We start from the raw sequence: 17,623 nt of genomic DNA, 5'->3' as shown, positions 1-17,623 counted from the left end.
TTTTCCAGAGCATACATTAAGTGTGCCAAAAAAAGGTTGTCTAGATCGCGCTTCTATATTGCAGAAAAGGTTGTAGCGTACAGATTCTATTTGTGTGCTGCATGTTTCACAACATAATAGGTCGGAGAGCATAATGTGCAGGGAGGGTCTCCATGGTGATAGCCGACGGTACTAAATTCTAATTTAAAAAAAGGTGCTCTGCACCACTTTCGCACTTAGGGTTAGAGTCAGTCTATTTTCAGCACAGTCACACAACAGTGACATTTCAGCAACCACTTTTATAAGACTACCTGTATATATTTGTCGGGACATGTTTCAGCCAGTATTGCACTGCAGTATAGATACATCATCCACTAAGATGACACAGCCGTTATTGTCTAAGTAGCTGGTAACAAGTTGAGTACCAAGATAACTGGGTTTGGCTTGCAGTTAAGTGTTATAGTTTTGGGGATGCATGAGCGCTACTGGCACTGCGGAGCTATGGTTAATTGAGGGAAATGTGACATTGTGAAGCAGAAACTAAGCCACATGTCTGTTTTCTAACAAAAAGACTCCAAACACACCACCATGTCTTGCTGAGGAAGATCAACCCTGCTGACCAACTACAAGAAACTAAAAGTACACTACTACAACTACAAGTGCACTATGAGAAGTATTACTACAAGTACTGCAACTACAACAAATACAAGAAACCATAAGTAGTATGACGTCAAACTACAAATACACTACTAAAAGTACCGCAACTACAAAATAAACTTCAAGTGCACTACTACAAGTACTAGAGCTACAAGAAACTACACATGCGCTACTACAAGTACTACAACTAAAGGAAACTGCTCCCAAACAATACTTTTTTTTTTTTGTCCTTTCCAGCCACTCGGGCAAATCATATTGTTGTAAATGCCCATATTTGGTGCACAGATTTACTTTAAAAAAGAGAAGTGCGCGATACTTCTCTTGTTGCCTTATTTGTATTTGACTTTTTTAAAATGGATTTATATTAATATTTGGTGCAGGAGGGGATAGAAAGAAGGCAGAGGGGGAAATTGCGAGTACAAGAAAGACATACGACTGACAACAACAAAAACAGCATCAGCAAATACGATATGTACAGATGTGATACAAAAAATTATAGCAAAGAAGCAGGTAGTGAAGTAAATATTAATAACAGAATGACAATGAACATTATTGTACTACAGATGGAGAATAGAAATATCACTATTGATAATGAATAGTATTTAATAATTACTTCCATTAACAATAAGATTGTTTCAAATGCAACAATATGTATGTAACGATAACTTGAATTACAAAATAAAGCAGATAAATGGAGGGGAAGAAAGACTCAAACTATATTAACCTTGTACATTGTTATAGTAAAATTAGGTTAAGCTTTATCAGTGTACCATGTGTTACCCAGTTTCTCCTAGGTGAAACATTAAAATGTTTGAAGAAACATGATTTTATGCATGAATGTATGCATATGTGCTTGTATATGTACAGTATGTGTTTGTATGTTTGTACAGTTAAAGTGTGTGGATGTATGTACTGTATGTGGGTATGTATAGATAAACGTACTTATGTATGTATATAATTGTGTGTTTGTATGTATAATATATTTGTCTCCCAGTATGTGCAAAAGCCAAAGTACAGCCCCAGCCACCCAGAGAGCCCAACTCAAAACAATATTGTTTTTGTATTGGCATCCGATACTTATTTGCCTAAATTGTTTCTTGATGCTCAATGCATTGAAACTGAAGTCCTCTAATGTATTCTTCTTTCAGTCTTATGGCGGCTATGTGGCATCCATGGCTTTGGGATCTGGAAGCGGTGTCTTTAAATGTGGGATGGCAGTTGCTCCAGTCTCCAAATGGGAATATTATGGTATTTTTAGACCTACTTTTTGTTCACCACCTTTCCACTCTCTCAGTCCATCCAACAGCAAATGTCCACTTTTTCCCGCCAGATTCCATCTACACCGAGAGGTACATGTTGACGCCAGCTGACAATCCTGTGGCCTACTCAGTAAGTTGTCCCTTGCAAAGACACTTAAAAATGGTCCAGCTTTGTGTTGAAGTTTGATGTCGTCTGCACAGAATTCAACAGTAACTGCACGGGCCAAGAACTTCCATTCAGTGCAGTATCTTCTAGTTCATGGAACAGCTGATGGTAAGTCAAGGTTGTTTAACCTGTAAAACCGCTAGTACCTCCAGTACTGGGGGCAACATGGTTGTATTTGTGTTGTTATGGTAACTGGCAACTGCTACCTAAGGCTTGGATCAATATGCTGGTGGAAGAACGCCCGCTAAAAGCTCAAGCAAACCAATTGCAAAACCCAAAACCAGTGAAGTTGGCACTTTGTGTAATTCGTAAATAAAAACAGAATACAATGATTTGCACATCCTTTTCAACTTATATTCAGTTGAATAGACTACAAAGACAAGATATTTAATGTTTGAACTAAGCAACATGTTTTTTTTGCAAATCATTAACTTAGAATTTAATGGCACAGGCGCATTTTTACCACCGTGTTACATGGCCTTTCTTTTTAACAACACTCAGTAAACGTTTGGGAACTGAGACTGATTTTTTTTAGCTTTTCAGGTGGAATTATTTCCCATTCTTGCTTGATGTACAGCTTAAGTTGTTCAACAGTCCGGAGGTCTCCATTGTGGTATTTTAGGCTTCATAATGCGCCACACATTTTTCAATGGGAGACAGGTCTGGACTACAGGCAGGCCAGTCTAGTACCCGCACTCTTTTATTATGAAGCCACGTTGATGTAACACACGGCTTGGCATTGTCTTGCTTAAATAAGCAGGGGCGTCCATGATAACGTTGCTTGGATGTCAACATATGTTGCTCCAAAACCTGTATGTACCTTTCAACATTATTGGTGCCTTCACAGATGTGTAAGTTACCCATGTCTTGGGCACTAATACACCCCCATACCATCACAGATGCTGGCTTTTCAACTTTGCGCCTATAACAATACGGATGGTTCTTTTCCTCTTTGGTCCGAAGGACACAATTTCCAAAAACTATTTGAAATGTGGACTTGTCAGACCACAGAACACATTTCCACTTTGCATCAGTCCATCTTAGATGAGCTCGGGCCCAGCGAAGCCGGCAGCGTTTCTGAGTGTTGTTGATAAATGGCTTTCGCTTTGCATAGTAGAGTTTTAACTTGCACTTACAGATGTAGCAACAAACTGTAGTTACTGACAGTGGTTTTCTGAAGTGTTCCTGAGCCCATGTAGTGATATCCTTTACACACTGATGTCGTTTTTTGATGCAGTACCACCTTAAGGATAGAAGGTCCGTAATATCATTGCTCATGTGCAGTGATTTCTCCAGATTCTCTGAACCTTTTGATATTATGGACCGTAGATGGTGAAAACCCTAAATTCCTTGCAATAGCTCGTTGAGAAATGTTGTTCTTAAACTGTTCGACAATTTGCTCATGCATTTGTTCACAAAGTGGTGACCCTCGCCCCATTCTTGTTTGTGAATGACTGAGCATTTCATGGAAGCTGCTTTTACACCCAATCATGGCACCCACCTGTTCCCAATCATCCCTGTTTACCTGTGGGATGTTCCAAATAAGTGTTTGATGAGCATTCCTCAACTTTCTCAGTCTTTTTTTGCCACTTGTGCCAGCTTTTTTGAAACATGTTGCAGGCATCAAGTTCCAAATGAGCTAATATTTGCAAAAAATAACGTTTTCCACTTTGAATGTTAAGTATCTTGTCGAATATAGGTTGAAAAGGATTTGCAAATAATTGTATTTTTTATTTATTTACGATTTCCACAACGTGCCAACTTCACTGGTTTTGGGGTTTGTATATAAAAATTAAGAACATTTAAACCGCAAGCAGTCAAATGTGTAAAACAAACGGTGAGAAAGCTAATGTTTAGCTCTTCCAAAAACAAGCAAACATGGATTTGTGCGAAAACTCAAATTGTCCATAGTCATGGACAGAGTCCTGTATAAAGAGAGTACAGCCAACTCAGTTTCCAGCGATCTCTTCAATGGTTGGTCAAAAGGCACTGACGTGACTACAGGGCGCCATAACTGCTACTAACCCTGAGCTAATGCTATGTGTTTGCGTTGCTTCCTTGTTACATTTTTCGACGTGTATAAATGCCCTCTTGTGCAGCATGGGGCTGCTCCATCCGCCGGAATTGTGGAGAGCTTTTCCATCGCCTTCCCAGCAACCCGGTGAGAAGGCAAGTATGGGAAGTGAAGGTTCGCCACAGATTACTGTTAGTCTTGTGCAAGGTAAATGCAACACTCTGCGTTTTGTTCAGGAGGGAACACACAGAAGCTACTACAAATAATTGAAGAAAAGAACAAATTAAAAAAATGGTTCTACAAAAAGACTAACTTTGAATCCCAGTAAAACTAAAATATTGCAATTCGGCAACAGTAGAAGAGAAAGACAAATAGACGGACATTGAAAGAGTAAAAGAAACCATTTTGGGTGTAATAGATGAGGAAAATAACTGGTAATCTCATAAAAAATATACAACAGGGTGGAAAGGAATACGTCAAGAATAAACAAGGCAAAATACAGTATGTTCTGGACCCAGAAATCACTCCATATTCGCTACTGCCATACAGTGATTACAAATACTAAATACTAAAGCTAATAAAGGTTTTAGCAAAGTGAGGGTAATAAGTAATTTTTTGGGTCGTTCTGTGTACCGTATTTTTCGGAGTATAAGTCGCACCGGAGTATGTCGCACCTCCCGAAAATGCATAATAAAGAAGGAAAAAAACATAAATCGCACTGGAGTATAAGTCGCATTTTTTGGGGAAATTTATTTGATAAAACCCAACACCAAGAATAGAAATTTGAAAGGCAATTTAAAACCTACTCAGTGGCCTGGTGGTTAGAGTGTCCGCCCTGAGATCGGTAGGTTGTGAGCGCGGCACCGCTGCTGCCCACTGCTCCCCTCATCTCCCAGGGGGATGGGTCAAATGCAGAGGAAAAATTTCACCACACCTAGTGTGTGTGTGACAATCATTGGTACTTTAACTTTAACTTTAACTTAAAATAAATAATGAATAGTGAACAGGCTGAATAAGTGTACGTTATATGACGCATAAATAACCAACTGAGAACGTGCCTGGTATGTAAACGTAACATATTATGGTAAGAGTCATTCAAATAACTATAACATATAGAACATGCTATACGTTTACCAAACAATCTGTCACTCCTAATCGCTAAATCCCATGAAATCTTATACGTCTAGTCTCTTACGTGAATGAGCTAAATAATATTATTTGATATTTTACGGTAATGTGTTAATAATTTCACACATAAGTCGCTCCTGAGTATAAGTCGCACCCCCGGCCAAACTATGAAAAAAATTGCGACTTATAGTCCGAAAAATACGGTAAATTGTTTCTTTTACGTTTCGGGTGCTTGTTAATAAACACAGCAGCAATGTAGCAGCAGAGTGCGTCAAATACGGCCGCAAAATTACCCTTTCACAAAATAAAAGCATGTTTTATCGTAAGCTTATGAGCTGGAGTATGTTTAGAACTATTTAGACGTACTGTTTTGTTTTGTCAGAAAGCATGTATCCGGGCACATCTGCACACATCCTTGGTAGCAGTCATGGCGCCTGTTTTTTAGTTCTCCACAATCTCTTTATATACGACTTTGGGTATGAATTGGACTTGGAATGGTGGTTGTCCTGCGATTGGCTGGCGACCAGTTTAGGGTTTACCCTCTTCCTTGAAGTCAGCTGGTATTGGCGCAAACTTCCTCATGACCGTAATAAAAGCAGTATAGTAAATGAATGACGAATAGCATGTTTGTTTTTTAGACAACGTTCATTTCCAGCAAGCAGCTGAGATATCAGAAGCTTTGGTAGAAGAGCAGGTGGACTTTGAAGCTATGGTGAGTAAACGTGACCATGATGGCCACAATAAAAGCAGTATGTTAAATAATTTGATTATTGTCATCCTGCAGTGGTACACAGACAAGGACCACGGGCTGGGTGGTCCTGCTAATCAGCATGTCTACACCCACATGAGTCACTTCCTACAAAGGTGCTTTGCATGAAGTCCTCGGATCAACGCAACTCCTGTACCTTACGCATAAAGCAGATTGTATACTGTATGTGCAACAAGGCTCAGTCTATAATGTCATGGTAATGATGAATAGTCATCACTATAGTCATGCTCTACATTTACATATCGCTCGAACAAAACCAATTTTAGCAACATTTTGCAAATCACAAACTTCACATCCCAGCAAGCACAAGATGCTGAAAACTTGTTGAATTAGATTCTGGCGTTGAGCAACTCAAACTTAACGCTGGAACATCATGCTTTTTACTGACGTGTAATCAATGTAGGGTACTGACGTTGATATTACCATTAAATTGTGGTAATTTCTCAACCAACAACGTGGCACCAACGTTAGACAACTTTGTCTCAATTTAAAAATACAACTTTTTTTACAACGTTGCTTCTAAGTCATTTTTAAAGGGCATTACACTGACTTGATTCCTACCACAAACAATGACGCTTTACCTTAAAGTCTAACTTCCTGTCACTTCTTGATGAATTTATGACAACACTTTTGGACAATCTGAAACGTGGAGGCAGGATCTGGTTTGTATTGGCTTGAGTCTTTCTAAAGACATGTCTATCATTGAGAGCACACAACCAGCCATACACACACGGTTATTAGAAAATATCAATATTCATCATGCATCATTTGTGACAAACTGTCTTATTTAGTGTCAAACATGTACACAAGTTAGAAATATTTTGTTTTCTTAACTTGGACATAAAAAGTTGATTAACACCAATAAATGTTTTTTCCTGGGGTGTGTAAAAATGTCAGTTATAACGTTGCTATTGTCAAGTTCCACTTATTGACTCCGTAAAGGACACCAGGACAACTCGGATTTCCAATTGATCAACTTTATTTATCCAACTTTTTTGGCTTTGTTGGTTTCTTTTCTGTTGATCTTCATTCAATCAGCTTGTTAACCTTCGAACACAAGTGTTAACAATGGAAAAACAATATATGTACAGGTATTTACAAAAAGGTTCAAATTCAACTGACTCAAACAGGTATTATTTTTAAAGTTAAATTTGCAAACTTTTAAATACCATTGTTTAAACTTTTAAATTATCTAACATTACTTTTCAAAAGGACTCTAGACACTTAGATTAAATGCATGTGAATGCACTGTCAAATTAACCAGTTTCAGTAAAATGAAACAAGTAAATCAGAAAAGTAGTTTTAGTCACTTTAAAGAAGTCAAAATTAATTGATCATTTAATTTAATCAATCAATCGTTTAATTACTTAATCGTTCACTCAATTAATCATTTAACTAATCATGCAATTAAGTAATCAATCATGTAAATTCATTACCATGATGGAACTGAGTAAATCCACCAAACGGAGTAAAGGTAAGTAAAAGGTAAGTATAATTAACTTAATTAATAAGGTAGCTTAATTAGTAAGGTAAGTATAAAGGTAAGTATAATTAGCTTAACTTTAAGCAAAAGTTTTAACATTTTTATCCTTCAACTTTGCTTTTATCTTTATTACTTTTAACTTTAAACCATAATCTTTGACTTTTTATCCCTTTAAATTGAGCTTATTTAACAATTCAATTAACTCAAGCTTTTTAATTATCAAACAGTAAGAAAATACCCAGATGCAATCAATGCTCAAGGTTGGAGTAAATTTGCTGTGGTTCAAACTAAAAACAATTTAAGACAGGTAAGTAAACCAACATGTCAAGGTGAGTTTTAACAAATAAGCATTTCAGCATATTGCAAAGTGGGTATATTCACCGACCATTGGTGTGTTGGAAGTCTTTTAAAGATGGATCTTGTAGATTTTTGCGTCTTGCCGCTCTGCTTGCTTGCATGAAATGAGACAGCACCACCATTCCTTAACAGCTGCCTTGAATCAGCCAATTGGTGGCCATCTTGACCTTGGTGTTCTGGGAAATGTAGTTCTTTCTGGTACTTCACCAAGGAGTAAGATTAAGGAGGAGACAGCTCCTTACTTCCAGGGCAGGGACACTTCATTCACACTGAGTTTCAACTCCACACCTCCCACTTGGCCCTCATGGTTTTCAAAACCCAATGGGGTCACACAGGTCCTTCTTTCCTTTGTTCTTCAATGGGAATTAGAATGATGAGGCGTCTGACATCCCTATGCAGGATTGTTGCTGGGATTTGATGTCTGAGCCTCTTGGTTTTCGTGGTCGGTTTTTCTTTGTCGCTTGTCTTCTTGATGGGGACAGGATAGCTGGGAAAGGTCCTCACAAGCACGTCTCTTACGATGCCTTTGCTGTCCGTATTGGCTCTGACTACTCTGGCCAGCTTGTACTGTCCTCTCAGGGCATTTTGGTCAGCCAACCAGACCACATCTCCGACAGAAACATTTCGCTCTTTGGTGTGCCATTTGTTTCTTATGAAGAGGTTGGGTCCAGCTAGTTGGCTCCATTTCTTCCAGAATTTGGTGACTTCAGCTTGAATTACTTGCAGTCTTTTATAAGGATAGCGATCAAACTGGAAGTCTCCAGGATCTCCCTTAGGGTTGGCACGCCCTAGGAGCAGAGAGTTCGGGGTGATGTATTCCACACAGTCTTCCCTGCTTTGAGTTCTTGCATCGATTGGTCGCTCATTTGCAAGGTTGGCAGCCATGTAGAGGAAGGTTTGAAATTCACCCCAGGTGAAGACACCATTTCCGCCGACATTGGTCAGGGCCCGTTTGACCACTCTGACAGCCGCTTCTGCAGCACCATTTCTGTGGGGAGAATCCGCAGGGTGGATCTTCCAGGACCATTCTGTTCCATGGTTGGCAGCCATGTCTTCGACTTGAGACTTGTCCAGTCGGTCAAGGAATGTGTACAGCTGTTCCAGAGCAGGTTTGGCGCCCACAAAATTTGTGCCGGGGTCTGACCAGAGCTTCCTGGGATGTCCTCTGAGTGACGTGAACCTCTGATAGGCGAGGAGGAAGCCTTGGGATGACTGGTCACTCACTAGTTCAGTGTGTATGGCACGGGAGGCCATGCAACTGAAGACGATTCCCCACACTTTCAGTCTGGTTCTTTTCTTGACTTCATCCTTCACTTCATAAGGGCCGAATAGGTCCATGGTTGTGAATTCAAAAGGAGCAGCTGGGGTGGTTCGCTCTGGAGGTAAGTCTGCCATGATTTGTTGACACTTCTTTGCTCTGTTCTTTCTGCAAACTATGCAGCTGTCAACTACTTTCTTGGCAATTCTCCGGCCCTTTATTATCCACGCTGTCTTCCTCATCCGTAGAAGGGTTCCTGCTACCCCCTCGTGGTTAGCGTCATGGGATTCTTGTGCCAGCAATGTTGACACCCATGCTTCAAATGGCAAGACTGGCACGGCTGTCTCATCTTCGTTAAATATCTGGATCCTCCCTGCACAAACGAGGAGTCCAGTTTTCACATCTTTGAATACTGCCAATCTGCTCAGAGTAGTGACTGGGAATGTTACACCTTCTTGAGCTGCGAGGAAGACGTCTTCACGTGCACCTTCTAGTTCAGTGCCAGCCAATCCAGCCTGCTTGGGTGTTGCCTCCCACTTTGGTTGTCCTGGGTTCGACCTCCTCTTCAGCCACTGCTCGGCAGCTCGTCGTGTCCAGGCAACAACTCTGATCAGTTTTGTCAGGCTACTGAACCTTTTTACATCCCCAAGATGTTTCACCCAGCTAGTGGGTTTTCTTTTTGGCATAATAGGTTTCGATTCTTCACAGGGACTTTCCTTTTCCGGAGTGGCCAGTGGGTCTTCTTTTTGCCGACTCATCTTAGCTTGAGCTCTGGTCAGTGCAGCAGAGAATGCCTTTCTTTGAAGCTTGTTTACACTCTCCCTGGCCTGGGCTGCAACTTCTCCAGCTGACTGAATAGGCCACTCCTCCACTGGCCACTTCAGGAACTCTGGTCCGTTTTGCCATGTGGATTCCTCATTTAAGTCTTTGGGATTGCCTCCTCTTGTTATTAAGTCAGCAATGTTCAGATCTCCTCTGATCCACCACCAGTCTTGCACTGGCCCGGACATCTGGATTTCGCCCACTCTGTTGGCGAAGAAGGTTTGGTATCCGTATGATTCTCGTTGGATGGCCCCGAGGACTGTTTGACTGTCCAGTAGGTGGAACCATTTCTCAATCTTCATACGGGCATGTTTCTCCACGTACTTCCGAATTCTGGCAGCAAAGACTGCGCCACAGATTTCTGCTTTTACAGCATCTCCCTTTTGGTCCAGGGGTGTCAGTTTGGCCTTTGCTTCCACGAATCGAACTTCAGTTCCGTGACTTGTCTCCCATCTGACGTACATCACAGCACCATAGGTTTTGTCACTTCCGTCAGAAAATGTGATGCCGTAGGGTTTCCCTTTCCAGTCGGGCGGTGTGAGGCTCCTGTGGAATTTCACCTGTCCAAGCTGGGCATATTCCTCGAAGAGCTGTATGGCTTCTTCCCTGAGTCTTTCTGAAAGAGGTTGATCCCAGGTTTCTTGGGTCAGCTTGCCACCCCCTCCTTCTTGGAATGCTTTACGGACGAGAATTGCTCCCTTCTGCTTGACCGGTGCAACTAGGCCGATTGGGTCGTACAGTGCAGCAACTTGGCTTAGGAGAGCTCTCCTCGTCAGTGGGTTAGGCGTTTCAGCTCTCACCTCCTCTTCAAGAAGATCTTTGCCAACTCTCATCTTTTTCTTCCTATTGGAAAAGTTAACCGCCGTCAGCATGTACAGTTTGTCTTTGTCCACCTGGTAGCCGATGCCCAGGGCTTTGTTCTCTCCTTCTCTTATTTGGTTTGGAAGAATCAAGGTGTTTCCTTGCTCTGGCTTTAGGACATCCGCTTCAGTTTCTTTCCTCCCACTTTGCCCTGACCTGACCCATGGTTTGAGGAAGAAGCCTCCAGCCTTTAGGACCTCTTCAACTCCAGCTGTGATTTGGTCAAGTCTGTTCAGGTCATTGTGGGAGGTCAACAGGTCATCCACGTAGCTGTCTTCTTCAATGACTCTGCGTTCATCCTGCAGGTGAGTGAAGTTGGGCAGACTTGCAGTTTCCCTCATGGCCAATTGAGCAATGCAGCCAGCAGGTTTGTCGCCCATATTGACTCTGGTGACGGCATACTCACTGATTTCCTCTTCTGGGCTGTCTCTCCACAGGAACCTGTGCAGATGCATCTCTCGCTCTTCCAACCAGACAGAGTTATACATCTTTCTGATGTCGCCCAGAGCTGCGTTCACTCCTTCTCTGAATCGGAGCAGGACAGCTCTGATGGGGTTGAGAACATCTGGTCCTTTTAGGAGAAGATCATTCATGCTCACTCCGTTGTATTTTTGGCTGCTGTTCCAGACAATACGAACTGGTGTAGTCACTGAATGGGGATTTGGCGCCACCAAGTGGCTGACATACCAAACTGGTCCTTTCCACTTCTCCATGACTTCATTGGTGAGTTTTATGGCTGCGCCTCTTTGGACCATTTCATGGATCTGGGTGGAATATGCAACTTTCCAGTCTGGGTCTTTGCTCAGTTGCTTTTCCATTCTCAAGAAGCAAGCTTGGACTGCTCTTTTGTTGTTGGGGAGAGAGGCTGGATTTTCAGTCCAGGGATATTTGGCATCCCAGTGTGGAGTTGAGGAGTGAGAGTCCTCCATCTTGTAGGTGAGTCCTCCTTTAATGATCTCAAACTCCCTCTCCTCCGCCAGGGTCATGTCCTTTCCTCCTGGAGGACAGTTTCCACACCGGCAGCTTCCACATTTCGGCTCACATGCAGCTCCGATGCTGTCCCAGTGCCACCAATCAAGAAATTCACGGTTACTGGCAGATGTAGTTGCGTGAGCCACATCGTCCTGCTGTAGCCGGCCTGGCTCAGACGCTGGGACTGTGATCTCTTGGTATCGGACAGCAGCGGTTCTCATGGAGCGGGCAAAGTGGGTTCTTGACTCATATGCTGCCACCTCCACTTCTTCGAGCAAGTCAGGGTGTGCTCCACCGACTGTTTTGCCCAGGGGGCTCTCCCATAGGACAAGGTCACCGATGACTTTTAGTCTTTGGGGTGCGAGTCGTCCCTCGCGATGGCTTATGAGGAGCTCGACTTCCTCTGGTCTTTCTAACTCCTCAAGCTGGACATCTGGGAAGAAGCTTTTCAACTTTTCGGGTTCAGTTGCTTGATGGACCTTTGCAATTTGCTCCAGGCCATAGCAGACCAGTTGATGTGCTCGCTCAGTCCCCTTGGGAGTCTTGACTCGGACCTTCAGGAGGTACCTTTTCGTCCTGACTTTCATTGTCATGCCTCCAACTCCATGTACGACCAGCGCTATGTCTTCACTTCTCAGGCCAAGTCTTTCGGCAGCTTTGTGAGTGATGTAATTTGTGTCGGATGCCAGGTCTATAAGTGTGCCAATCTTCTGACCTGCGTTAGCTGTGACCATCATCAACATCATCATCACTGGTAACTCAGCCAGCCCAGTTTCCTTCAGCAGTTCAGACTGGCCCGCTGATTTGAGAGTCATTGAGGCTCGGTTTGAGAATGCCTTTCTGCCCTTCTCTGCCAGTTCTGGGGCAAGTTGTGACAAGAAGGCCTCCTGTTCCTCAGTGAATTTACCTTTTCCTTCTTTTCCTCCTTTTGCACCTTTGCTTCCTTCTATTCTGGCCTCTGCTGTTGGGCATAGGAAGTAGTGGTGGTCAGGTGTGCCGCTTGCCCTTTTGCAGTCTTGGTTTCCGCATAGGAAGGTGTCTCTGCAGTAGCCACCTGCGTCGTGATACCCAAGACACTTCCTGCACGCTCCCAGCTTCTTCAGGGCCATTTTCTTCTCATGTAGCTTCAAGCCTTTAAACTTCTTGCAAAAGTAGATCTTGTTGGTGTGCCCACCACCACCACAAATGCCACAGACCTCGTCACCATCTTTACTCGTAGCCCTGGTAGATGCAAACTTTCTTTCTGGCTTCTTCCTGTCTGCTTCTTCCGCTTTGTCCACCAGCTTTAGTTGCTCGAGTCGTTCCAGTATTTCCTCCTGGCTCTTTAGGAACTTTAGGAGCATATCAAAATGGTTGTCTGGGGTTACACGGTTGGTGGGCTCAACCATGTACATCAGCCAGTCTCTTTTTATGAAATCTGGTAACTTGCTTTCAATCGACCTGATGACGAGGGGGTTTCTGATGGCTCCAGAGTTTCCTAGCTCCGTCAGGTCAGCCAGGGCCTTCTCCACAGCTTGTATTAGGTCAATGACCTTCCTGGGCTGGTTCCCCTTGACTTGTGCCATCTTGTCCAGCGCTTCCAAGATTTCGACTGTGATCGTTGATTTGTTGCCGTACCTGTTTTCGAGGACCCTGAAGATATCTGTTGCTGTGGTGTAGGTGGACAGTCTTAGTTCCTTGGCAATGGAATCACTGACGCTCTCCAACAGCTGGATCTTCTTTACCTCTGGTGATCCAGTCGGCTCCCCTTGTTTCTGGAGGCTCTCCCAATCCTTCTTCCACCTGTGAAAGTCTATTTTGCTCCCATGGAAGACTGGTAGGGATGTAGGCTTTATCCTCACAATGGGATGTGTTGGTTGGCCAGGTCGTCCTCCTGCACCTTGATCAGCCAGCCTCCTGGATGTGGCGAATTCAGCTTTCCTCAACTTGAGCCTGTAGTGAGCTGCTTTCACTTGTGTTAGTTTGTCATCCATCTCGTCCTTTAAGTGCTGAGGGATCCATTTCTCCCAATGGGCCATGGTATGGATGGTAACACTCACCGTCTCATTCAGCAGGGTGAGGTAAACGTCATAGCCTTCCACGTTGTTGCTTTCAACTGCTACATTTTCAGCCCTTTGAATGGCGTCCTCTGCCTCGGAAATCGCTGCCTTCAGCTCAGTCTTCCCGTATCTTCCCCACAGGTTGGTCTGGACAATGTCCTTGATTTCTGCCATCTTATCTTCGGCATCTTTTATTATTGCTCGGATGTCATCCTCCTGCTGTTTCTCGAGCTCCCCATCTGGGTCATCCTTCTTGACGTCAGCCTCCAGGCCAATCTTGAAGTCCTCGTTGGCATCCAGCAGTGATGTGAAACGGTCGGCAAACTTGGCAAACTCCTCTTTTAGTTCGGATTGCAGCATGGTGCCTGCTCCTCTGGAGATCAGGTTGGCCACTCTGGTCAGGTTCCTCTTGGCTGTCGTCCTCTCCTGCTTGAGGATCACGGCAGTCTTCCCCAATACCTCTTCGGCCATCTTTATCCCGTTTTCTCCGGCGTCCACAGCTCCCCTGGGTCTTGAGGCCTTTGATCTTCACTGTCCAGGGCTGGTCCGTGGTTAACAACTGTCAAGTTCCACTTATTGACTCCGTAAAGGACACCAGGACAACTCGGATTTCCAATTGATCAACTTTATTTATCCAACTTTTTTGGCTTTGTTGGTTTCTTTTCTGTTGATCTTCATTCAATCAGCTTGTTAACCTTCGAACACAAGTGTTAACAATGGAAAAACAATATATGTACAGGTATTTACAAAAAGGTTCAAATTCAACTGACTCAAACAGGTATTATTTTTAAAGTTAAATTTGCAAACTTTTAAATACCATTGTTTAAACTTTTAAATTATCTAACATTACTTTTCAAAAGGACTCTAGACACTTAGATTAAATGCATGTGAATGCACTGTCAAATTAACCAGTTTCAGTAAAATGAAACAAGTAAATCAGAAAAGTAGTTTTAGTCACTTTAAAGAAGTCAAAATTAATTGATCATTTAATTTAATCAATCAATCGTTTAATTACTTAATCGTTCACTCAATTAATCATTTAACTAATCATGCAATTAAGTAATCAATCATGTAAATTCATTACCATGATGGAACTGAGTAAATCCACCAAACGGAGTAAAGGTAAGTAAAAGGTAAGTATAATTAACTTAATTAATAAGGTAGCTTAATTAGTAAGGTAAGTATAAAGGTAAGTATAATTAGCTTAACTTTAAGCAAAAGTTTTAACATTTTTATCCTTCAACTTTGCTTTTATCTTTATTACTTTTAACTTTGAACCATAATCTTTGACTTTTTATCCCTTTAAATTGAGCTTATTTAACAATTCAATTAACTCAAGCTTTTTAATTATCAAACAGTAAGAAAATACCCAGATGCAATCAATGCTCAAGGTTGGAGTAAATTTGCTGTGGTTCAAACTAAAAACAATTTAAGACAGGTAAGTAAACCAACATGTCAAGGTGAGTTTTAACAAATAAGCATTTCAGCATATTGCAAAGTGGGTATATTCACCGACCATTGGTGTGTTGGAAGTCTTTTAAAGATGGATCTTGTAGATTTTTGCGTCTTGCCGCTCTGCTTGCTTGCATGAAATGAGACAGCACCACCATTCCTTAACAGCTGCCTTGAATCAGCCAATTGGTGGCCATCTTGACCTTGGTGTTCTGGGAAATGTAGTTCTTTCTGGTACTTCACCAAGGAGTAAGATTAAGGAGGAGACAGCTCCTTACTTCCAGGGCAGGGACACTTCATTCACACTGAGTTTCAACTCCACAGCTATATCTTATTTTAATAACTGCATTCTTTGTATGGGTAATCACATATTTTTATTATTGACTTTACACTGAAACCACATATTTCTAAAGAGCATTTTGAATCTAAATTCACATTTCTTTCATTTGACAAACATTTAAATTCCACAGTTTTTACTTGGTCTAAAAAGCATGCACACAAATGTACTTATTTTTAGATCAACAACTTCTAGGTAAACATTTACAATATTTGGATTCATTTTTTCGAGAAACATGTTGTAGGGCTGAGGTTGAATAATAAAACATATTTAAATGGTGGTCAATATTGTAGTATCAATAGCTAAACACACTCCAAAACTTTGAAGCTTTAACCAGTCAAGAATTAAGTACATGACGAGTTATGTCCTACTGGAAAAACTGACTTGTTACCAGAGGGAGGACAGAGGACTTTGAGACATAGAAACCTTTACCAGAGTATTTTAGGCAATGGGTGTACATCCACCCACATGCCGTTATAGAAATGTGGAGTTTTGTGTCTTTTTTCATTTGTTTTTTTCGTCATTCAAAAAACCTGAATAAAGATGCTGTAAAAAGTTACATAAGCCATCCTTCCATTTCCTATTGCTTGTCCAGGTTAGGGTCACAAGTGAAGTTCTGGAACATATCCCAGCTGACTTTAGGTGAGGGGTTGGGTACACCCTGGACTGTTCACCTGTTTATCCCCGAACACTAACAATGCATTTACATTTACAGCTATGGACAATTTACATAACACATGGGAGGGAACCCACACAAGCACACTGCAAAAAGTCGAAATAAAGGATTAAAGTGTGTATTTACAGCCAGAAGTCCTTTCTATTCGGTCAGTGTATTTGTCTATCATAAGTGATATAACTTGGGCTGTCAAAACAGAATTTTCAATCTGATTAATCCTTGTATATTCAGTCGTGGTCAAAATTTTACATACACTTGTAAAGAACATAATGTCATGGCTGTCTTGAGTTTTCAATCATTTCTACAACTTGTATTTTTTGTGATAGAGTGATTGGAGTACATACTTGGTCACAAAAACATTCATGAAATTTGGTTCTTTTATGAATTTATGGGTCTACTGATAATGTAACCAAATCTGCTGGGTCAAAAGTATACATACAGCAATGTTAATATTTGGTTACATGTCCCTTGGCAAGTTTCACTGCAATAAGGTGCTTTTGGTAGCCATCCACAAATTTCTGGCAAGCTTCTGGTTGAATTTTTGACCACTCCTCTTGACATAATTGGTGCAGTTCAGCTAAATTTGTTGATTTTCTGACATGAACTTGTTTCTCCAGCATTGTCCACATTTTTAAGTCAGGACTTTGGGAAGGCCACACTAAAACCTTAATTCTAGCCTGATTTAGCCATTCCTTTACCAATTTTGATGTGTGTTTGTGGTCATTGTTCTGTTGGAACACCCATTTGTGCCTTAAGACTTAACCTCCGGGCTGATGATTTTAGGTTGTCCTGAAGAATTTGGAGGTAATCCTTTTTTTTTATTGTCCCATTTACTCTCTGTAAAGCACCAGTTCCATTGGCAGCAAAACAGGCCCAAAGCATACTGTAATACTACCACCCCATGCTTGACGGTAGGAATGGTGTTCTTGGTATTAAAGACCTCACCTTTTCTCCTACAAACATACTGCTGGGTATTGTGGCCAAACAGCCAAATTTTTGTTTCAATTGACATCACATGGACAAAGATAAGACCTTCTGGAGGGGAGTTCTGTGGTCAGATGAAACAAAAATTGAGTTGTAGAACCCTGCCCCGTCACCCATAAAGGGACAAGCGGTAGAAAAAGGATTGACTTACAGTAGCTACACTTATTTCAATTCCAACCTCTGGAAGAACTTTGAACATGTCACGAGGGAGGCATTGAATATTGAGTCCAAGTGGACCATGATCCGTACCTCTATTGTCGAGGCGGCCAATTTGGAGCTGTGGCCGCAAGGTGGTTGGTGGCTGTCGTGGCGGTAATCTTAAAACCCTCTGGTGGACACCTCTGGTGAGGAATGCTGTCAGGCTGAACAAAGGGTCCTATTAAAGGCCTACTGAAACCCACTACTACCGA

At 41.9% G+C, this 17,623-nt stretch overlaps 1 protein-coding gene across 2 annotated transcripts in view; it reads left to right on the top strand.

The window, feature by feature from the left end:
* Positions 1-6,878, top strand: part of LOC133653133 (dipeptidyl peptidase 4-like) — a 40,307-nt gene extending 33,429 nt beyond the window's left edge. For both annotated transcript variants that reach the window (XM_062052156.1, XM_062052157.1), the window contains 5 exons: positions 1,785-1,884; positions 1,967-2,025; positions 2,097-2,169; positions 5,842-5,915; positions 5,988-6,878. In XM_062052156.1, coding sequence (XP_061908140.1) covers positions 1,785-1,884; positions 1,967-2,025; positions 2,097-2,169; positions 5,842-5,915; positions 5,988-6,080 — 399 coding nt within the window. In that variant the 3' untranslated portion in view covers positions 6,081-6,878. The remainder of the gene's footprint in view (positions 1-1,784; positions 1,885-1,966; positions 2,026-2,096; positions 2,170-5,841; positions 5,916-5,987) is intronic.
* Positions 6,879-17,623: the final 10,745 nt, after the last annotated feature.

This window comes from Entelurus aequoreus, linkage group LG07 (genome assembly GCF_033978785.1).
Source record: "Entelurus aequoreus isolate RoL-2023_Sb linkage group LG07, RoL_Eaeq_v1.1, whole genome shotgun sequence".
Lineage (NCBI taxonomy): Eukaryota > Metazoa > Chordata > Actinopteri > Syngnathiformes > Syngnathidae > Entelurus > Entelurus aequoreus.
Note: the sequence above shows the minus strand (reverse complement) of the source record. Positions and strands in the feature narration are given on the sequence as shown.